Raw genomic sequence first — 24461 nt, forward strand, 5'->3', positions numbered from 1 at the left:
TCGGGTTGAAACGTCGACGCCTAAGCCCATCAAGAACCTGTACCTTAATATACTTCCTTGCCCCTTGCCTTTGATGATGCATTGTTGCACGAAAAAAGTATGAAATTGTCTACTGTATATGAATATGGACAGGTCTGATCGTACTGGGTGGTGCTGTAAATTAAGACCCAGTATCTACATTGAATAGATAACTAAGTTGATTATCTAACACTTCTTTTCCTCTCTACCATCTATTTAAAACACAAGCACTTTTTCACTTCTTACACCTTTTTTCTATTAGCAACCTAATTGTGGATGATATGTGATAATATCTTTGCCCAACGTGGATACATTTATGAACAACAAAGTAAAAACCCTTGAACTAAACTGCATGTGGGTGTGTTCTTGTCCTTTTTGTCGTTTTTCCTTTCAGGGTGCTAACTAAGGCCCTTTTATGTTCATTGATGTATTGATTACTAGCTGTTGACTTTCCAGCCAGCAATAATTCAAAAGTTGTGTAGATCTTTTTTTGCGTTACAACAGAATTGGGTGCAGGACCAATTGTCATTCATAGAATACTGTACCCAGGTCCTGTGACCTTATTTGGGTTTCCCCATTATTTTGTAATGTTTACGAATTATTGCAGCCTGTCCAGTAAAGATATATACTAGCGGCATTGTTCAATACATCATTTATTTGATCCTTTATGGAAAAGGGCAGATCCAAAAGGACACACAAGGTTCTAAAGGACACACAAGGTTCTAAAATGAGAGAGAGATCAAAGTACCTTTAATCATAAACAAAACATATATGCCATATGGACAATGATTTAAAAAACATTTTTTTAGCATCAGCTCAATTGTGTTACTGTCTAAAATGACAAAAAACACAAAACAAATCCTGGAAAGAAGAACACCTCTCAGTTCACATAATATAGTAGAGCTTGTGTGTGTTTAAAGGCCTACACCTACCACTCAGGAAAAGGCAATATATAAGGGGAATCCCAATTTTGTATCTTCCTTTCAAGATTTATCGTACTCTTAACAGTGGGTGGTTATTTTTCTCTCCTACTATTTTTTGTTTTACTTCTAAAAATGGATCAATTGGTGTCCTTACAGTTTCTTAAGTCTGTGGGGTAGCCATCTTGAGTGGCTGAATTGCTCAAACAGTCCGCATGTAGATGAAAGAGCAGCTCGGTTTGGGTGTCATCCAAATCCTGGACAAAGGTCATCTCCCTCTCTGAGGAAAACCACAGTTGGAAATCCAAAACATAGCGTCCTTCCAACTGTACATCCCTTAGGTTCTTTCAAACAAGTACAAGTGAAATCACTTTGCGTTGTGCTACAAGGAACCGACCGTCTTGGAATTGATTAATCAAGATGGTATGATTAGCAGTGTGGTCAAGTATCGCCCGAACTGACTTGCAAATATGGACATTTCCTGCAACTATGGTTTTTCACTTCAAAGAAGGCTTTTTCTGTTCCTCTACAGTAACCAAAGGCAGAATGGCTCCCCCAGAGAGGTCTTACAACAGTCACATTTACATTTGTATTCAAAATATAGCATTAGCAAGCAGCCTAGCGATACCTTGGTCACTGGCATCAAAGGCTGTTTTTAGGCCCAGGTCAGAGATAGCTTTACATATCTATCAGCCTCATGTAAACAAGGGTTGATGGCCATTTGCTTTACTTTTCCAGTTCCTTTTCCTTTCCATTTTTTATCCTTTTGTTTATTTCCATTCTTTATTCTTTTGTCCATTCTTTATTCTTTTGTCAACCTGGTGTGTTTAAATGATGTCTGCAGGTTACATCAATTCAAAGCAAATAGTACTTATCTTTGTATCTATAGGAATCATATTGTATTGTGATGTACACATACCTGCTAGGAAGCACCAATACTGTTCTACTAAAATTACTTCTGTTAGTAATTTATTTAAAAATGTAAAATGTTTGATGCAAGACAATGGCTACTTCGTTTAGGTGTCAGCATGTTTTTGAGACATATGCTGGCACTGACTTTGCCAATGATAGTTTAAATAAAAGGTTAAGGTTGTGTGTCAGAATATCGACCACACATAAAATTGTGCTATCAAAATATTGTAGCTAGAATACTGACTACCACAATATCGTGCAGGTAGGTACACATATAGGAAAGTAAAATTAAGTAGAGTAGGCGTGGGCATATAACTCGGGTTCAGGGCCTTTAACAACCAGTACAGCCCTCAACAGGATTATATTAAGTAGAGTACATCTATATTTTTCTATATGTTCTTACTTACACTATATTTTGGTGGTCAATATTCTGGATACAGTATTTTTGTAGCACATTATTTAAAGCTCTATATTCTAATAGAATACCAGGTGTACCCATGCCAACTACCTGTGGTAATCCTACTGCCTATGCAAAGAAAGCATAGGCACTCTGCCCCATCACCAGTGGACTGGACTACAGTAACACCCTCTATGTAGGAATTGCTGCACACTTCCTACAGAGATTATAGACTATATAGAACGCCAGATTCATCCTCGGCCTTCCCTGGCAAACCCAAATCACATGCCACCTCAGGCAACTACATCCACTGGCTCCCTGTACAGGAGATGCCAATTCAAGCTGCTGACCCTCACACACAAGGCTCCACACAACCAAGAACCCGTCTATAATAACCACCCCCTGAACCTCCACCAACCGTCGAGAGACCTAGGCTCTCACTCGCCCATTCTCCCTGCATCTACCGAAGCAGAAGTGGAGGTCACTCTTTCTCCCACATCACATCACATCAAAAACCTGGAACAGCCTCCCTACGCAACTCTGAATCATCACTTCACCTCTGGAATTCCGAATGGCCCTCAAGACATGGCTGTTCATATCAGCCTTCGGAACCTGCAAGCACCTGGATACCCTATCGGGAAGATAGTTGAAAAATACATTGACATTATTATTAATATAGGTGGAAGAGGATCACCTATACATATGAATGGCTGAATTTTAATATTGAGAAGTTTATTTTCTTGTGGTTTAGTTGGGCTCAGCTGGAACATCTGTTCCCTATGGGTTTGCATTCAGGTAGGGCTGCTCATCTTCTTAGCTTTTCTTTCACACGTGTTTGCTTCTAGATAACAAGTGCATGTGTTTAGTTATAGTGCAGCTTTAAACATATCAAAATATCCATCTTTTTTCCAAGAACATCCTAGCCAATCAATGTCTTTTAAAACTTTAGTAAGAGACAGACAACTTTAGAAAACTTTTAAATATGAAACAAAATAAAACTTTCTAGATTTTATCCCCAAAACACATTTGCCTCGGCTTGAATGAACAAGATATATAAAAACCAAAAGAGAACGAGAGAAGCAAAATCAAATTTATACCAATCCCCCGGGGAATACAGTTCTCAACATATAGTCTGACATAAATATCATCTACAAAAAATACCGCCCGACTGGAGTTCATAACAGAAAATCTGCACTCAATGGGGCAGTATTTTTGTAAATGGTATTTAAGCCACAATATTTATGTCCAACTATATGTATGTTTATGATATTCTGACATACAACCCACTCCAATCTTGCAGTTACCATCATCTAAAAATTATAAATGCTATGATAACTCAATGCAATAATACACATATAACCATATTTCATAACAAGGCAAAGCGGTCCCCGTTTGATTTTAGTATTGTATTTTAAGTGATTGAAAAGCAAAACACATCAAAGGACAAGGTTAAGCCAGACATCAGACAATCAATTTATTCGCACCTGCGGGTATTTCTTAATTGTGTCTCTTTCCCTAATCACCAGCTCACTTCTGTTTCTAGTCGGTCTCTATTCTGTGCCATTTTGTAGGATGTGGCACTCAGATGTTTGCTTCAGGTGTGAGGGTCTAATTGCAGAATACCACAACAAGAGAGAAAGAGGGGTTTACAATTATCGCACCCCCTCCTTATCATCAACCACACAAAAAATGTGATAATGCACCAGTTAAACCAGTCTTGTTAACGAGACAAGGGCCAAGCAGAAAAAAACGATTGTTTATAATGGCCTCACCCACACCTGTGTGGCATGCTTCATCATAGGCTGGCCCATCCCTTCTGGTATGGTGATACTATCAGGGTGGCCTACAACTCAATGACAGGGAGTTCAAGATAAACAGAACCGGATAAATGAGGGGCCCAGATTATTGCTAAAACAGTTTCTGTGTAGACCCGAGATAATTCCTTTATTCAAGGGTACACAGGGCAGGATTAAAATTCAGAAACTGGATGAACCATGGGAGTTATGTCTCAGTCATCCTTTAAAATGGCAATATGTTTGAGCCCATAAATTAGCCCACAAAAGGTGTCATGCTTTCCTTGGGGTGGAAGGTATCCCTATTCTAAATGCTGTTTGTACATTCGTACAGAGGTAAGAGTAGGACTTATCCAGGGCCACTGGCATTATGAGACAGGGGAGCTCCAAATTACGCAGCAGGGCTGACTAAATTAAGCAGCCAAAAAGTCAAATTATGCAGCATAATGCAGATAGAATTAATTATTTTATAATTTTTAAATATGGTAATACTGTCTGAGCAAATAGTCCACCTTATCAACCAAATAAAGGAATGAACAACTGAAAGATGACCAGTTAACCTTTGTATGGGGCCATCCACTGCCGTTTGCACGTACCAACCTTTTTTTATCCATTTGAGATAGAAATCAGTTTTGTTTGTTAAAATCTGAAGATTATGCAGCAGAGGATGGATTATGTGGCAAATGTGGAAAATCTATACTTGTGCGAAAAAACGTTGTGGCCACAGAACCGCATAACTCCAGTGGCCTTGGTCTTACCTTAAGAATCAAATGGTGTGATTTAACACCAATGCAGCAGAACGTGTTTCACAATACCCAGAATCCTGCACTGTTATCCAGCTATGCATGCATTGCACATATGCAGTCATAAAGCTCTTATCTATTACAATACATAGGTGAAGCACTCATGATTTCACGAGGAAAAATGTGAGCGTATTTACACTATGTTCCTTCTTACCTTTTCAAATTTTCCCTAAACTTTACCACAGGAAGACTCAATGGTCGGAATTGAGATTTTTGCATATGAAAGGGAAAAATAAAAAAAGATTATTTAATAAAAAAAGCATACAAAATATGTTTATGTTAAAATGTAATGTACATTCATTTTATATATTTACTTTCAATGTAGAACAAAATAAAACAAGTGCTACAGCACTACCAAATTCATTTTGAATTAAACTTTAATTAATGTAAATATGTTGAATTAAATTAAAAGAAGTTTAAATTAAAAAATACATTCTCACTTAAAGAAAAACATATTTTAATGTCCATTAATAATAAATAATTATTGAACTTTATATATAGAGATACATTCATGTAATCATTTTTAAAATAATATATATGGTTACAATATTTTGTTAAATTCCAAATAAGTTACAATAATATTTTATAATTACAATATTTATTTATATTTTTAATTATTTTAAATAATGTAATTTAAAGTTATTTTCTATGGGGTTTTATTTTAAAGTCACTATCTCCATTATTTTCTATGGGAGTTTGTTGTTGTACAAGTGGTTGACCATGTGTAGTGCCAGACTTACTACTGTTTTTATTTTAGTAGGAACTTACACTCAGTTTGTCAATACCAAAAAGTAATAAACTTACTGAAAAAGTGCAGACTCGCTCAAAAGTGTAAGTAACCTTTCTGAATGGGCCCCTTTTGTCTTGGAGATGTAGCATAACAGAAACAGTTGCAGCTAATTCAGAAATAGGTCTAATTGATCTGAAGAAGAGATTTGGTTACCCTAATGTGTATGGCACACCCTGTTGTTTTATATGGCCTTAGTAGAGAAATATTCTAAAACAAATATTTAAATTGATGGGAAACTTCAGTCTTCCAATTTGTGGCTCATGCTAGATCACCCTCGCCGATGTGGGCTTGGGCATTTCTTATTTAGCCCAAATATTATGAAACTTAATTCCAGTAAATATGTGTTTGAGGAAATAGCTAAAAGATGTGTATGCTGCCCAACTTTCAGTCTGTCCAGTTGAAGCGTGCAACACCAGAAAATCCCTCTTGCTCAAGAGGCAATGTATAAGACGTCCCCCCCCCGCCCCAAGAATTAACTATCAATATAAACCCTATCAAACTGATTGACACACTGAAACCTAAATCAAAGTGTCAGCCAGTGATGAGAATCTTTCTGCCAACAAATTGATAGACCCATTTGGAGTTGCAAATGATGATAGGCCCTTACTGGACAGTAAAGACCAGATTCAAAGGCAGCATCTTCAATTGCAAATATTACAGCTTACAGTAGATGAGCCTTGTTGTACGATACAAAAGTGAATAGCAAAAGCACAGAGAGGCAATGGATTATATATATAACACAGTGACAGTCGCCACTGGGTAGTTGCAGTTAGGACCTACTTACCATAGGAAGAGAGTTTGTTGGTTTGCTAGTACACTCGTACACAGACGTGCACTTTCACATACAAACCCACACAATCACAGACACACATACGCACTTTGACACAAATGCACAAACACAGACACATACCCACATATTCACACGCATGCAGACAATAATACACAAACACTATCAGACATATAAGTACACAAGCACGTGCTTTCACATTTTCTCACATGCAACTAATACATCGACACACATATCCTTACACGTTCTCACACAAACACACATGCACATTTTGTCCCTCACTCATTCACACATACTGACACAGACATACAAACACATACATAATCATATTCACACTCTCTCCCACATGCAAAAATACACAGTCACACACACACGCACACATATATATATATAAATATATCCAAATCAAAACATGAAATATATCGTGCGCTCTCAGTAAGAAACAGGCGACCAACCAAGTAACAAAATCCAGGTGTTTAATTCACACAACGCGTTTCGGCGACAAGCCTTGATCACGTGTATATATATATATATATATGAAAATCAAACGCCGCACTCCTCCTGGATTTGGTAAATTCTGTCCTGAAAGACACCTAGATGCAGACGAAACCAGGATAGACATGTACAAATATATCCGCAAATTAAAACTCAAAATATTATTTGCAAAAATGCCTAGTAAGTCAATACAGGATGCAACAGGGAGAGATTCCAAACTCCCCTCGCAAACAGAAGGATATATCATCGCTGAAACAACTGCCCTTAGAACTGCATATGAATTAGTCCATGAAATTGAAGAGACAGAGTCAACGGATACACAAGTATTAGAAGAGATGGGTATACAAACAAATGATCGTCCACACACCAACTTTAAAAACAAATCAAAATTTTGTCCATCATTGCACCCAGGAAATCGAATTGACACGTTCCAGGACCTAGTTGTGGCAGAACTAGAAGTTTTGGAAAATACAAAATCAGGTATCAAAGAAAATCTATCTTTGCAAGAACGTCAAGCATTGCAAGCATTGAAGAACAACAACACAATAGAAATTAAACCAGCTGACAAGGGTGGCAATATTGTCATCCTTGACAAACAAGCCTATATTGAGGAAGCCCATCGCCAATTGAGTGACACAACTAACTATACCTTGTTAAACTTCAACCCCATTCCAGAAATGACCAGGGACATACATAATCGAATATGCAACTGGCATGAAAATGGATTACTTAGTCAAGATGAAAAAAACTTTCTAACAGTAATCAACCCTGTAACACCAACTATATACTTTCTGCCTAAAGTCCACAAAACCTTACACAAACCCCCGGGTCGACCCATAATTTCAAGTTGTGGATCCCTCTATGAAAACATAGCTGACTATGTAGATCACTTCCTAGCTCCAATTGTTCCAACTCTGAGCTCCTTCATTAAACATACAGGTGATTTTTTGAGAATTCTAATGGAAACCAAATGGCAATCAGATTATCTACTAGCAATGATTGACGTTGTTTCATTATATACATCAATCAATCACAACATAGGACTGGCAGCCACAGCATATTTTCTCAAACAAAGACCAATTGGAGAATTGCAACACACCAATATGTTGATGGAAATGATCGAACTATGCCTGACCAATAATGTGTTTTTATTCAACAAACAAATGTACTCTCAGAAGTGCGGTACTGCTATGGGAGTTTCCTTCTCTCCAAGCTATGCGAATCTCACCATGGGATGGTGGGAGAGACACATAGCTTGGAGAGAGGAGAACGATCCATACACCACAGATGTGGTATTATGGCTACGCTTCATCGATGACCTCTTCCTATTATGGAGAGGGTCCAAAGAAAAACTTGTGCAATACATAGCAGTACTCAATCGGAATGATATAGGTCTCAAATTCACATATAACATACAACAAAGAGAGATTGAATTCTTGGACACTAAAGTATACATAAAATCAAATAAAATACATACAACAGTCCATCGGAAAAAAACATCGGCTAATAGCATCCTCCATGGATCGAGCTTTCACCCGCGATCACTGAAACAAAGTATTCCGTATGGAGAATTCCTACGGATGAAAAGGAACTGCTCAGAGCCGGAAGAGATGGAGAAGAAATTCCTGGATACAAAAACACGCTTCACTGCACGTGGTTATAAATATGGTTATATTTTGCGTGGAGAGACCAAAGCAAGACAAAAAACGAGAGCTCAAACCCTAACAGCTAGAACCAAAGCAGATAATAAGGACAAGGAAACAACAATGATGGATGAAATACCGCGTCTAATCCTGACTTATTCCAAAGAAAGTTTCCAAATTCGAAAAATCTTGATGAAATTTTGGAATGTGATAAAAAAGATCCTGATATTGGCCCTACAATAGGACATTTTCCATTGATCACATACAGAAAGGCACCATTACTATGTGATACACTGGTCAACAGTCACTTTGAAAACAAGAGATCAAAAACCTGGTTGGAAAAACGATAACAGGGGTTCACCAAATGTATGACGTGCAAAGCATGTAAAATAGGTAAAAACCTGAAAACCATCAAAGACTCAAAGGGTCGAACTTTTGAAATTCAAAATACAATCACATGTGAATCACAATTTGTAGTTTACTTGATTGAATGTTTTTGCGGCAAGCGCTACATAGGTTCAAACATTTGTCCATTAAAAAAGCGCATATTAGAACACATACGCGCAATTCAGAACAAAGACATGACCTATGCTTTAACAAAACATTTACAGAATCATGTTGGAAAAACTTGGAAAGACATCAGCTATTCAGGCATAGCCTCCATTGTTGAACATGAAAGAGGAGGAAATAGAATTCAAAAGCTCAGACGCCTGGAGTCCAAATTAATAATTCGATTTAAGACACGGACTCTGTTGGGCATGAATGGAGATGAGGAACTTTATGTACATTTGTAAAACACTTTTGTAATTGACTTCCTGATCAATAGCGTAATCTTAAACCTTCTCCAGATATCTTTATAAAAGCTTAAGTATGAATATATAAATTGATTGTGTAATGATTATGATTATCGTAGCAATGGGCAAAATTTCTATTCATTGCTTGTAGTGTTGTCAGTCATTACGTCACGCACTAGCTTATAGATGTATTCATGGCACTCAGCCGATAATTTTTGACACTTAGTCAATTAGTTTTACGTATATATTGCGAGTGATTCGCAATTTTAAAAACCCGAATATACGCATAGAATGAGCGTAAAACATGCCAAGCGTTAGAGAGTAAACTTGTTGCTCACTATTATCGGGTTTATCTTAAACTAAGAAAAACAACATCGATATGCCCCTGCGTGGCGTGTATGACGAGACGGCTTTGTAAGCATGATTTGATGAGCACGTATTCGTGCATGTTTGGCGCTTAGAACTACCATTCCCATAATGCCTCATTGTTGACAACATGGAAGTTTGGTATAAATAAGTAAAATAAACAAAGGACTCATGTAACCACCGTGACCAAGAACTGTTTAAGTTCGAAACGCGTAGGTGGAGAGGAGGTCATTAAAATTTGCATTTACCAAATCCAGGAGGAGTGCGGCGTTTGATTTTCAAATCTTGTTTTGTAAATATTTGTGAGGTTTGTCCTTACCTCACTGCTGGCACCAGCTATTGAGTGCTCCCCCCGCAAGGACGTTTTGTTTGTCTCAAATATATATATATATATATACACACACACAATATCATTTGCAACCACACTTTCACTCACACACACACATGGGCACATACACATTTTTACAGTAACAGATACAGGCATTCTTACACACACCAAAACACTCATACATATATAAAAAAGCGGTGTGGAGGCACGGGTGGTGATTGTGTGATTCTGTGACGTCTGGTGAGGAGGTATTTGCTGTATTTAAAAGGCCTGCTTCCATGGCTTCTCGTGTAACTGTACTCGACACAACACGAGTGGCGGCGTCCGGCAAATTGAGAATCTGACTTTAAGCTTTTGGAGACGGGACATACCGAGATCCCTGGATACTTATAGAAATACGGAATTTGGGACACCGCCAAGACTTTGTGGGTTGGAAATATCACCACGAATCGAAGGTTTCTACTGAGAAGATATAGCCTTGAAAAAGTTGCGGGATAACCTCCCTGTGTGCGATGAAATACGTGTTGGCTTTTGGAGGCTGGTTGAAGATCTACGCTATTAAACAACTGAGAAGAGAGAGAAAAGAATCTTGTTTATTTTATATGAATTGTGCTGACTAAAAACACTGCTTAATTGAAAAGTTTTACCTGTACTTGACGTGTGCTGGGGAGTGCTAGTTGTTTCTGTTGGCTCAGGCCTATCTTGGGGAGGTTGGTGGTTCTCCGCAACTTGCACCACCGTCACGTGAACTATTCACATCCTGATACTTTACTGTGCGATTCTTCTCAGTGGCACTATTTACCTAAACATAACACCACTGTCCGGAGTTTCGATATATAAAAAAGCGTACATACTATCATCCACATATTCACATACACATACACTCCCTATCAAATTCTGACACAGATGCATACAGGGCCTTACTGGCACATACACAAACACATACATACATGAAATAGAACACACTTTTTGTCTTTCTTTCATGAGAAACGGTGGTCCTGAAAATAGCCTTTTTGAATTAACTTTTTGTATTTTTCAATTTTTTATTGGGAAAACTGTCATAATAATGAGGAGCAAAAACTTACTGAGAAACAAAAGGAGGAGCAAACAAATACTGTTTCTTGGAGCACTTGTGCTCCTTAAAAAGTCTGTTGTGCACACATGTGCTCATCTCTCCAGAAAATATAATATGTCTACAGCACCAGCAGTACAGCACAATGTCCTTATAGTCTGGAAGTATGTCACTCTCTCCTGCTGCACCACTTGTGCTGGTGCTTGATGCCCTGGTGGATGTGGAAGAGAAGCTCCTGATGTTGATGCTTCTTTAGCATCCCTTTGGAGTTCTGCCCTAGCAATATGTCTTAGGTGGATGATAAAAGGTGGCGCAATATCCCAGTAGTCGAATGGGAATATTTTTCTGGATCCTCTTTAAAAATGTCTTGCATATTGCAGATCACATTTTTAGAGGAAACCTTCTTCTCGCCTGTTGGCAGGTGAAACAACTGCCACACCAAATACTTTTTTTTTTTTGGAGAGTCCGCTCTTCCCTTTCTTCCTTCTCCTCCTCTCCATCACAACCCGATGCCCTTTTCCCCATATAATATTGAAAAAATAACAATAAAAGACTGCAAGGCAGACAGTAAAAAAAAACCCTCTTCTGTTTACCTTGAAGTCTATGAGTGGTGTTCCTGGAAATACAAGTTGACAATCTTCCAACCAATCAGGTTTCAAAGAGAACCCCAGTGAGCTTCTCACGAGACACCCATAGCTGAACCCGCAGTAACCGCAAACTGTACAACGGTGCAGTGATTAATCCAAATGTCAGTAGAAATTATGATTACAATTCTAAATAACAAAACGTCTACAGTCATACAAAATTAAATATCAGTTTTATTATAACAAACTCAACCTTGAAAAATAGTACCTCTCATGAGTGTCTCGCGAGACTACAACAGGAAGTACAGCCGATTTGGAGATCCCATAGGGGTCTGTCGTTGGCAGTATACACTTTCAGGTCTATCGCAAAACACCTGCAGGATCGTTAAATTTCATAAGCAATCAATTATTTAAAAAAAAAAACTTCAGTAGTCGTCATAAGCTCCCTGTTTAATAAAATCACTATCCTGAAACTTAAGATTAAAGTACTATTTCATATTAAACTACATTTTCTTTTTTCTCCTGCATGACACTCATGAGCGTCTTGCGAAAGACACTAGAAGTAGTTCCTGGGTTATGTGGTAAATTTAAATTACCTAGACTTAATTTATGCGGTAAAATTCAATAAGAATAACTCAGTAAAAATAAGAGGCAGAATCCGTGGTATTTGAGGTTATAAAAGGGAATTTATTCCTTACAAAGGAATTGGTTCGAACCAGGCAATCGAGTTCCGTCACCACGAAGGTTCAGGAAGGGATCGGCAATACATTATTGACAGGTTATTATATATATAGTAAATGCATTACAGTAAAGACAGATGCAGGAGGCGTAACAGCTGATAGGAAAGATAAGAATACACATACGTAATAAAAAAGGCGTTACAGTAGGCGTGCATAAAGACGTATACTAGAAACGTCATTAAGAGGATGTCACAGGTGGGTGGATCCATAAGAGAATCCTGCAATGTCAGCAGAAATACATGGCAGAGATGCGCGCGCAGCCGCATGACGTGTGATTGACGTGTAACTAGAGGGTGAAGGGGACTTGACATTTAGCCCTACATGAGGAGACAGAAGTCTGGGATGTCAGAACAACCTAATCCCAAATCGTATCTAATATCTTGTGTTTAAGGAACTATATTATCTGGAAGGGAAGGTCTCTCGGACAGAGTCTATTCTATACTGACTGCTAGTGCGTGTACAAGCGTCTAAGTGTCTACATGAGATGCGAGGGGGCATGGGCCTACCATGGTAACGAAAGCTATGAATTACTTGCACGGAGACAGTAAGGCCGGGCCCTTTGCTCTGCAGCTGGAAGGATGTTTACCTAAACTACTAGACAGGAATGTTTTGGATGAGGAGCGGAGCAGATAACTTGAAGGCGAAATACAGTCTTTGGCAGGCAACAGGCCGGGCCAGGCACCGTTAGCCGCGCAGGGAGTAAGACAAAGGTCATGGATACAGATGTAGGCTCAGGCCGGAGTTTGCAGAGGCAGAAAGCAGGAAAAGGCTCGATGGCAGAATTCAGGGCCTACCTTGCCAGAGCTGGAAAACGTGAAAAGTATACCATATAAAGACGGTGGCAAGGCATACTTAGGAACGGAATATCTGACCCATTCATAGCAGATCTGAAAGAGGACATGTTAACGTTGGACGCATATGTATTTGCGTCTTCATAGCTTGAAGTGGAGGGAACATACATGTACTTGTAGCATATACATGGAGCAGTTGGGGTCTAAGATAGGGGACACAATTGACCATAAAATTCATATTTCCTCATTCCCTCCTTGTCCCCTACGGACCCTTCATGAGATATCGATCCTCAGGAATCCATCAATCTGTTCATGTAACATCATTTGCTCTTCTTTCTTCTTCCGGGATTTTGAATGAGAACTTGAACGTGGAATACACGATGTGGCACACAGACCACAAATCGCTGGCCCACATTGTAGACACAGGCAACAACTGAACATTATGAGAAGGCCAATACCTAGGAAGGATAAGATCCTCCATCCCCAGGCTGACAACACGCTCCAGAGCCAACCGGACCAAGTCCAGGTGCCTGGATTCTGGTGTATCTGGCTTACAATCTTATGAAGACGAGTTATGGCTTTATATACTGATGGCGCGTTTTCTGGAATGAAAACACAGCAACTCGATCCGATGACCCTACAGGCTCCGCCCCTATCGGCTAGGATGACGTCAAGGACAAGACGATTTTGAAGAACAACAATCCGCATCGCAGACTGCTCCTCTGTTAAGTTGCCTAGGGCGGAAGTAGTTTCATTCACTACTGCTTCAAGGGTTCTCGTTAATCTACGTATCAGTTTACTATTAGTGACAACACCTATGTAGGGAAAGAAACCTTTATTGAAATCTGTGTATTGCTCCCATGCCGTTTCAGTGTAGTCGACAATCGGGAGATCTCTCTGGGGTCTATTGTGTACTAAATGGGTATTCCTATGATAATCAGGAGGGGCTAGGAAAACAGGTGGCAGAAGGAATGCAATGTAACAGGTACCATCCCAATCTAGAGGTAAACGTATATATGCGGTATGACCACATATGAAGTAGGAATGACGGGAAGCTCTAAATGTAGACTTGCCTTGATCACTTAATTCGATCACAGTGGTACATTTACTATGACCCATGTGTACTGAACCATTCTTTCTTACACATAATTCACCTTTAACCGGAAATACTGACATAGCGGGCAAGACTGGTGCAGCTTCGGATTCAACATTCAGAATCATGAAGTTAAGTGTAAAATTACCTAATCCATATACTTCATTTTCTAGGTCAGTTCCTGTCCTTTGGGGAAGTCCCTCCTTGTTGGGGTAGCAGACTTTAAGCAAAACTAAGTTCAGGTTTCCCCATACCCAGTTGCTCTGGTAAACTACAGTATTTGAATCTAAAGAATTAATCAAACTAAACCATGCTCCACAGGAACCATTATGTGTGAATGGATACGGAAAGAGAGGCAGAACTCCTTTGTATTTCTGATAGGGAGGGAGTCGGCCACATATCCAACAATTTGTAGCATTGCTGGCCTGATGGGAGTGATGTAACATACTAATGAATGTGTTGTTGCGCAGCGCAAGTCTATAGGGCAACTCATGTGGAGGTAATTCACTAAAAGAATGTTCGGCAGTAACATTGAAAGCACGCTTGGAAATAGGGTAGTATATGTGCAACAGTATACTTGCAGCAATAATCAAAAGACTTAGAAAAAACATAATCAATAATGTCACTACACAGTGACTACGAAGTGATTTACAGTATGCATGTTTCTTGAGCTGTTTCTGTCTATTTCTCTCTCTAATTCGGTCCAGAGGATACATGTCAGAGACTAATTTAACCGATTCACCTTGGAGAGGACTTAAACAATCAAATTGTCTGACTTGCTAGACCTTAGTTTCAGTTTGTATTCTTGTGATTCGGTTTTCTCAACCAGGGGGAGTTTCGTGTCAGTCTGTGGGGGAAGGCAGGGCTGAGAGTTCAGATCAGAAAGTGGTCCATGAAATTTCATGATATGGCTCGAGTGTAGCCAACCCTTGCGACCCTCGACCTTCACTGCTGTCCTCGTGGTCAGGAGTACTAATCTTGGCGTTTGCCAGCGAGGCTCCAACGGGCTCCTCCTGTCGAAATTTCTTATGAAGACAAAGTCTCCGCGAACCACTTCATGGGGCTTCACCTCGGTGATGTCGGGAAAGGCTGCAGCTACCTGTGAACGGCAAGATTGTAGTGCAGACATCAAGGAAGCAAGGTAATCTGTCAGCATATTACAATCAACATCAGTGATTTTACGAGGTATAGGCGTCCCCCACATATTTGGTGGCCTACCGAAGACCACCTCGTACGGGGATAGCCCTGTGCGAGAATGTGCTACCATTCTCATGTAAAAGAGAGCAACTGGTAAGGCTACTATCCAGTCGACACCTTTCTCTCTGCAGATTTTGGAAAGCCGAATTTTCAGAGTCTGATTATGACGCTCCACGAGACCTGCTGCCTCGGGATGTCGGACACAGTGGAATTTCCATTGATAGCCTAACAGGAGTGAAATGTGTTTCATCAGCTCGGATGAGAACGGTTGGCCATTATCTGAGTACACGATACGGGGCAAACCATACCGTGGGAAGAATTCACGAACTAACTGTTTGGCAGTAGTCGGGGCAGTGTAATCTGAGACGGGATATGCCTCTGTCCAACGGGAAAGAGCACATACAACTACGAGGACATATTTGAATCCTCGACAACGTTCCATCTGGATATAATCCATCTGGAGGACTTCAAAAGGGTGATCGGGAGGTTGAAATCCACCTTGCTCTACAGGAATGCTTTTACCGGGGTTGAACTGACAACAAATCATGCAAGTTCGGACTTTCTGTTTGGCTGCAGCTCGTAAGTGTTTATTAAACCAAATGTTTTGAATACTGTCTAACATAGCTTTTTCTCCTAGATGTGCTGGACTATGTATTGTGTTAATGATAACTTGAACCATTGAGTCGGGGAGAAACCATGTAGATTTTCCCTTCGTCATCCATCCCTGATCTGTTTGGATCCCTCCTAATTCAGTCCATTTCTTTATTTCCTCTGGTGTAGCATGTGTCTGTATGTCAATTACATCAAGGGCGGGATCCTTAACTGTCATGCAGTGTGTCGATGTCAGAACTATTGTCTTTGTCACGTCCGTTGCGTGATTCCGATTCTGAGCTGTCTGTTTAGCTGTTCGGTCTGCTAGATCGTTACCCTGGGAAATAATATCGGTGACTTTTGTATGGGCCTTACACTTCATGATAGATATCGCAGTAGGTAGATGTATTGCATCTAATAGAGCTTGAATGAGGGGACCGTGTTGAATGTTGGCACCATGAGAAGTTAAATAACCTCTCTCTCGCCAAAGGACTCCGAAGTCATGGACAACTCCGAATGCATAACGTGAATCTGTATATATGTTAACTTTTTTATTTTTGGCTTGAATACAGGCTTGTGTCAGAGCGATGAGCTCTGCTGCTTGAGCTGACAAAGTGTTAATACAATTCGTTTCAATGACTTCAGTGTCTGTTGTGACTGCATAAGCGGCCACTAACTCTCCTGTACTTGTTCTCATGCATGAACCATCTACATAAAATGTCAGGTCTGGATCTGATAATGGAATATCTGTCAAGTCTTGTCTGGGTTTCGTCGTAATAGTAATGACTTCAATACAATCATGTGCCAATGGGTCTGTTTCACTTAATGGCAAAAGTGTGGCAGGATTTAATGTACTACAGCGTCTGATTTCTATGTGTGGCTGAAACAATGTTAGTTCATAACCCGTCAGTCGTGCTATAGTCAAGTGTTGTGTTTGTGTTCGGTTCAAGAGAACCTCTACTGCGTGTGGTACTTGTACTGTCAATTGATGTCCTAATACTATGGAATCGCTTTGTCTAATCGCTAAAGCTGTGGCTGCGACTGATTTCAGGCACGCAGGAAGAGCCTGAGCTACGGGATCTAACGTGCTAGAAAAGTAAGCACATGGTTTGTGTGATCCTGCTTGTTCCTGAGTGAGTACTGACAAGGCAGTACCTTCACGTTCTGTAACAAAAAGTGTAAAAGGCTTACTGTAACATGGTGTCGCTAAAACAGGTGCTTGGCATAAGGCTTTCTTTAAGTCTTCAAAAGCTTGTGTATGTGCCTGAGTCCACGGGAGGACAGTCGAAGTCGCTGCCTCCTGGGTTGTCAACTGAATGAGTGGTTTTGCTAGAAATGCGTATTGGGGAATCCACTGCCTACAGTACGAAGTGAGACCTATGAAGGCCCGCACCTCCTTTTGTGTCTTGGGTGGTGGCATGTTTACAATTAACTGGATGCGATCAGGTGTGAGCTGTCTCCCCCCCTTGGACAGCAAGTGCCCAAGGTACACAACTTGCTGGGCACAGAATTGTAGCTTCGAAGGGGACACCTTGTGTCCCTTGTCGGCCAGAAAATGTAAAACCGTCAGTGATGCTTTTTCACACTCATGTTCGCTTCGGGCGGTGATCAACAGATCATCGACATACTGAAGCAGGGCAGTGTTAACTGGCATGTGGATACTGTCAAGTTGTCTTTTCAGTGCTTGGCTATAGATGCTAGGACTTTCTGTAAATCCTTGAGGTGCGCGTGCGAATTTAAAGCTTCGTCCATTTAAACAGAATCCGAACAAATATTGGCTTTCCGGATCGATTGGGACGCTAAAGAAGGCGTTCTTGAGGTCAATTACAGTGAAGAACGTTGCTTCTGAATCAATAGCTGTCAGTAATGAAGAGATATCTGGGACCACGGGATATTGTGGTACAATGCATTTATTCAATTCGCGCAGATCAATAACTAATCGATATACTGGGGGTGCTTTTGGATCAGTTCGTTTAAGAATCGGAATGATCGGAGAATTACATACATTGGAGTCGGTTTCCACAACCACTCCTTGTGCAATGAGCTCGTCAATGATTTGCAGTAAAGCCACTACAGCATCTGGAGGTAACTTGTATTGTCGCATTCGTGGTAATACCACTCCTGCTTTGAGTGTGACTCGATATGGTGTAATGTGCATACAACCTACATCAGTAGGGCCTTGTGCCCATAAATGTGCAGGTAGATTCTGTAACCGGTGATCCATGTCTCTTGACACGTAGTGACCTTTAAAGTCACGCAAAAATAGTCGTACTCCGTCCGGAGAACAACATATTATAGCTCCTAGAGCTTTCAATGTCTTTATACCTAACAAGTTTTCTGGACATGATTTAGTAAGCAATAAATCTGTAGTCCGTGTCAATGGACCAACTGCAAGTGGAAGCGGTTGCGATACTTCGTTAATAGTAGGCTTTCCTGAAAAACCAAGGGAAATATTCTGTGAGCCTGAGAGGGGTGCCCCTGGGACTTCGTCATGACTTATAGTAGTTCTGCTTGCCCCTGTATCAATTAAAAACTTTCTGTCTTTCCCTAATACTTGACTCTGTACATAAGGACCCTCTTGATCTACGGGAACCTCAATAAGGGGTAAGCCAACTTCCTTCTCTAGGCTATTTCATGTGTATCGTTGATAATCGGGATACTCATTTTGTGCATATTGGTACATCTGTTGTGTCGTGTTTTGTGTTGCGGCAATAGGCTGTGACTGTGGTACCGCTACGGTCTGTTGTGCAGCTTGCATAGGCTGTACATTCTGAGGTGCTTGTTGTTGGATCTGATCCTGTCTAGGCGGACGTGGTCTCTCCTTGGTTTTACCCGTAGAGATATTATGTTTCAGAACTGCACAATCGTTTATATAATGACCTGGCTGTTTACAATAGTTGCATGTCCCTTTAACGGGAACCGCTGAATTACTGGACTGTGTTGCACCCTTTTTATGACTGTCAGCTGGAACTGACTGAGCAACAAGCATTTTCATTTTTGTGTCTTTCATACGTCTCTGTTCGTGGTCTTGTTCTTCTCTAATTCTATTCTGGTGATACTGTAACATTTGTAACATTTGTGAAGGAGTGTTAGCTTGCCAAGTGCTCTCAACTTTCAATACTCTGTTTTTAACCTGGGGCAGGGAATTCTCGACTAGTTTTGTTACAAAAAGATGTGGATATGACTCGCTATTTGCTTTTAGGCCGCTATTAATACCAAAACATTTTTCAAATCGGGAATAGAAATCACTAGTGTCTTCATCGGGTTTCTGTTTACAGGCTGAGATTGCACCCCAGTCTTCCTTTTTCGTAGTTAATAAACGTGGCAATACTTGTACTAATAATCCTGGTAATGCTTTAATTTTGTCCCCAAGCCCTCGGCCTGCTGTTCGGGCCTTTTCTTCGTTTTCTAATGCGGTCCAATCAATCTTTTGGTCTCCCACCTCCCATTCCTTTTCTTTGAGTTTCTCGTAAATACCGGCAGGCAATAATACTTTTAATATTTTCATAATGTCAGGATAGGTATAATCACCCATGAGTAACATGTCCTTTAGTTCACGGTGAAAACCTGCTGGATCTTTGTCATGGCTGGGCACTAATTTTTTCATTTCCAATAGTTCTATTTTAGTTATGGGCGTGTACACAAACACGCGCGAAAAAGAATCATCCACATTTTTAACTGGGTGCACTTCGCGTAAGGGATTCTGTCTGTCTATGTAATACATTTTTCTTTCCATGGAGGGAGCTGAATCATGCTCTGGACATAGGAAGGCACTGTATCGATGCCGACGTTCTAGAATTTCTTTAATTAGATCGGTACCCATACCTCTCCATTTATTCGTGAGTAATTCTATCAGTATATCAGGTAGGGGACCAGGATCGGAGTGTTCGTTTTTATACAATATAAGGAGGTGTTGTATCATGTATATACCAGCTAAACGCTGTTCGTCTGGTGTGAGATTCAGAAACGTGTGTGCTAGCGCATCATCACTGTATTTTTCAGAACTGTCAGCCCATTGTACTGCTGACCTTGCTAATTCTTGTTCATCCATAGAATCGAGCACATGGTACCCCCTTGGTTCTCGGAGTATTTTATCAGTAGCCTGGAATAAGTGTTCAGGGGTCCTTGGATTTGAGATAGCTGCTTGAAAAATTCTGTTACATTCTGGACGTATCGGACGCATTGTATTATTAAAAGATCTTCCCTTACCTACATAAGCTATCATTTCTCTAGCTGGTAATTCTAATTGTCCTGTGGTCATTTCTGACTGTTCCTCCTCCTCTCCCTCTGATTCAGTTTTATCTGCCTCTAATCTTCTTTCATGTATTCGTTCTACTTCTTTTCTGATCTTTCGGTACATAACTTCTATACTCTTCTGTTTATCATGTTTTCCGTCTGCTATATTCTGACCCCATCTGGTAAGTACTTGCATTTCCTCCGGATCTACCTCAGGCCTATCTCTGTTTCTGATCAAGCAGTTTATGAAGAAGCGTAACAATAATTTTTGCATGTCCACTTTCTGGTATTCCATGGCCTCGCCAATACTTTCAGGACCTTGCCCTGTTTGGATAAAGTGATATATTTTGTCTAGATGACCAATCATTCCTGGTAGCGTCATTAGATAGGTCGAAACTCGTCGTAAACGTACTGATGATAGCAACATTCTGTCGTGTTTACCGGGCACTGGATCATATCTACAATCTGTAAGAGGCTCATTAAATATATTGTGATTAGCTGTTTGGGGTGTACGTTGGTGTGCTAAATCCCTATAAGTCAACCTAGGTGCTGGCGGTGGCGTGGAAAAACCTCCTGTCGCACCTCCTGTCGCACCTCCTGAGGTGCCAAGTCCAAAAGGATTTGTTGGATGTAGGGTAGAGAGTGTAGATGCAGGAAGGACTGTAGAAACAGGTGGAACGTTTAGAACGTGAGGAGGAGTTTGTTGCTGCGGAGGTGGGGGCAGATGATCTTGGGATTGAGCGTCGTCAACAGGTGGTGCGCGTGGCTGCGCACCATTAGCATATTCGGGGGCGGCATCATCTAAATAGGAAGAAAGGAAAATGTCCTTTGCGGTCTTGGGATGTACTTTAATCGGGAGTAATGGAGGTGGCAGATCTTTTGGTACCTCCAGGGTGGCCTTAGGCAAACCCTCGGCCAGAAGAGGATACATACCATTCATAAGAGTGTTTCGTTGTCTGTCTACTTGTTCTGTTTTTACTCGGATACCTTCGTCAATTAATATGTTTTCTCGGGCTTTGTCTGAATTCTCTCTACTTTTCTCTTCTTTTCTGAACGCTTTCTCTGCGCGTCTATGCGATTCTTTACGCCATAATTCAATGGCATCTTTCTGTGACTGTCTGGCTTTCTTTTTCCATAATACTTCTTCTACTCTCATGATGCAATCTGCATCCCATGTCCCAGCAGCGGGCCATCTCTGACTTTCTGCTAAATCCTTGGTGTAGTCCACCCATAAATCAAGATATAATACAGCATCTAGGCCATGTTTATGGTACATAAAGTACCCTGGAGTGTCCCTAGGTGGAATGGGAACGGCTTCTTCGAGTATCCCTTTTCTAGTTTTTATCTGTCTTAATTTCGAGAATAACGGCATCTTGAACCTTGCTACTTGGTTCTTACTCGGACTTGAACACAATTAATACAATAAACACAGTAATGAAGATCGAACAATCACTCATACCACGACATTTAAAACATATCAAAACATTTTAGAACGAACAATAATAATTAGAATAAAACTAGTTAACTGCATAATACTAGATGTACTGCTAAACAGCACAGATACACTGCTGAAACAGTGCAGACCAGGTCTGTGTACCCAAACCCGTCTTGACCGGCACAAACCAATGTGCACGTCTAGATGCGTCCCCAGCAACGGTACTCACCGGGAAGCACGGAACGGAACAGAAGGCCTCGGAAGTCTGGACTGGACTAGACCAGACTGGACTGGACTCGACTCGTGACTTAGATACTTCGGAACTTCGGAATCTGGTGGGCCTCTGTATACCTCGGATCTTGCTCTCTCAGCTAGGCTCTGGTCGGGATTCTCCGCACTCCTCACCGCCTCGTCTGGGTGTTGATCGCAGCCTCAGTCGCCCCCCGTTGGCCTGAGGGAGATACAGGAAATCCTGCGGGTACGCGTAGTTGTCCGTCCGGCTGTGGCAAGAGACCGGGTCTGCAACGCACCTCCGGCGCGTGGGGTGTGAGAGGTGTCCCTATTCGGGCGCCAATTATGTGGTAAATTTAAATTACCTAGACTTAATTTATGCGGTAAAATTCAATAAGAATAACTCAGTAAAAATAAGAGGCAGAATCCGTGGTATTTGAGGTTATAAAAGGGAATTTATTCCTTACAAAGGAATTGGTTCGAACCAGGCAATCGAGTTCCGTCACCACGAAGGTTCAGGAAGGGATCGGCAATACATTATTGACAGGTTATTATATATATAGTAAATGCATTACAGTAAAGACAGATGCAGGAGGCGTAACAGCTGATAGGAAAGATAAGAATACACATACGTAATAAAAAAGGCGTTACAGTAGGCGTGCATAAAGACGTATACTAGAAACGTCATTAAGAGGATGTCACAGGTGGGTGGATCCATAAGAGAATCCTGCAATGTCAGCAGAAATACATGGCAGAGATGCGCGCGCAGCCGCATGACGTGTGATTGACGTGTAACTAGAGGGTGAAGGGGACTTGACATTTAGCCCTACATGAGGAGACAGAAGTCTGGGATGTCAGAACAACCTAATCCCAAATCGTATCTAATATCTTGTGTTTAAGGAACTATATTATCTGGAAGGGAAGGTCTCTCGGACAGAGTCTATTCTATACTGACTGCTAGTGCGTGTACAAGCGTCTAAGTGTCTACATGAGATGCGAGGGGGCATGGGCCTACCATGGTAACGAAAGCTATGAATTACTTGCACGGAGACAGTAAGGCCGGGCCCTTTGCTCTGCAGCTGGAAGGATGTTTACCTAAACTACTAGACAGGAATGTTTTGGATGAGGAGCGGAGCAGATAACTTGAAGGCGAAATACAGTCTTTGGCAGGCAACAGGCCGGGCCAGGCACCGTTAGCCGCGCAGGGAGTAAGACAAAGGTCATGGATACAGATGTAGGCTCAGGCCGGAGTTTGCAGAGGCAGAAAGCAGGAAAAGGCTCGATGGCAGAATTCAGGGCCTACCTTGTCAGAGCTGGAAAACGTGAAAAGTATACCATATAAAGACGGTGGCAAGGCATACTTAGGAACGGAATATCTGACCCATTCATAGCAGATCTGAAAGAGGACATGTTAACGTTGGACGCATATGTATTTGCGTCTTCATAGCTTGAAGTGGAGGGAACATACATGTACTTGTAGCATATACATGGAGCCGTTGGGGTCTAAGATAGGGGACACAATTGACCATAAAATTCATATTTCCTCAGGTTGTTCTTTGATTGGCTTTTATCTCTTGTGATAGTCTCACCGGAAAAAAAGTGGAACACAAATTATGAAATTATAATGTAGTACACAAAGTTAATAACATTGCCTAACAGCAGTCTTAGCAAAAAGATCACTATCTCGTCAAATCCTACTACACCAACACTCCAACCACTGCAGCGTTCTTTGCAGAGAAGTCACTCTCTCACCTAACCCTACTACGCAAAGCCTTCTTACAATGCAGCGGTCTTCACGGAGAGCCCAGTCCCTCAATATAATCAAGCCTTCCTACATAGCCAAATCCTGGGTAGATACAGAGTGGAATTGTAATAATATATCTTTTAGTAAAAAAAAAATTAAACTTCACTGAAAAAATCAAAGGTTAAAGTGACGTTATACTTAGAAATGATAGTAAGATTATACTTTACTTTTTTTTTTAAACCTAGAAATTAACTTAAAAGATCAAAGGTTAAAGTTGCGTTATAGTTAGGTCTGGTAATAATAACTTACTTAACATTTAAAAAAAAATCGAAATTCACTGAAAAAAAATTAACGTTAAAGTGATGTTATAGTTAGATCTGGTGGTCATATCTTACTTCACGTTAAAAAAAAAAACTTGGAAATTCACTGAAAAAACAAAGATTTATGTGACGTTATAGTTAGGTGAAAATATTACTTAAGACATACAATTTTGAACGAAAAAAAACCACTAACATCCACCAGTAACAGAGCTAACTATAACTTGTACCCCCACTGATGACATCTTGAATGACTGGGTCATGGTCTTGTTTTGGTATAGTGCTGTGCATCCAATTTCGATTCCCCCAGTACTGAAGCATTTTCTCCAAGCGGAACAAGAGGCACGAGGAGCAGTGGTGTTGTCATGGCCAGAAGAAAATTGG

At 40.7% G+C, this 24461-nt stretch overlaps 1 protein-coding gene across 6 annotated transcripts in view; it reads right to left on the minus strand.

Annotated features, from left to right (window-relative positions):
- The window catches only part of COBL (cordon-bleu WH2 repeat protein), a 961684-nt gene that overhangs the window by 676007 nt on the left and 261216 nt on the right, over positions 1-24461 (minus strand). For 3 of the 6 annotated variants that reach the window (XM_085607312.1, XM_085607314.1, XM_085607308.1), the window contains exon 1: positions 4998-5073. The exons of the other annotated variants lie outside the window; for them this stretch is intronic. In XM_085607312.1, the coding sequence (XP_085463438.1) occupies positions 4998-5062 (65 nt within the window). In that variant the 5' untranslated portion in view covers positions 5063-5073. Of the gene's footprint in view, positions 1-4997; positions 5074-24461 lie in introns of those variants that run through there. 6 annotated transcript variants of the gene reach the window in all.

Source organism: Triturus cristatus, chromosome 5_2 (assembly GCF_964204655.1).
Source record: "Triturus cristatus chromosome 5_2, aTriCri1.1, whole genome shotgun sequence".
Taxonomy (NCBI): Eukaryota; Metazoa; Chordata; class Amphibia; order Caudata; family Salamandridae; genus Triturus; species Triturus cristatus.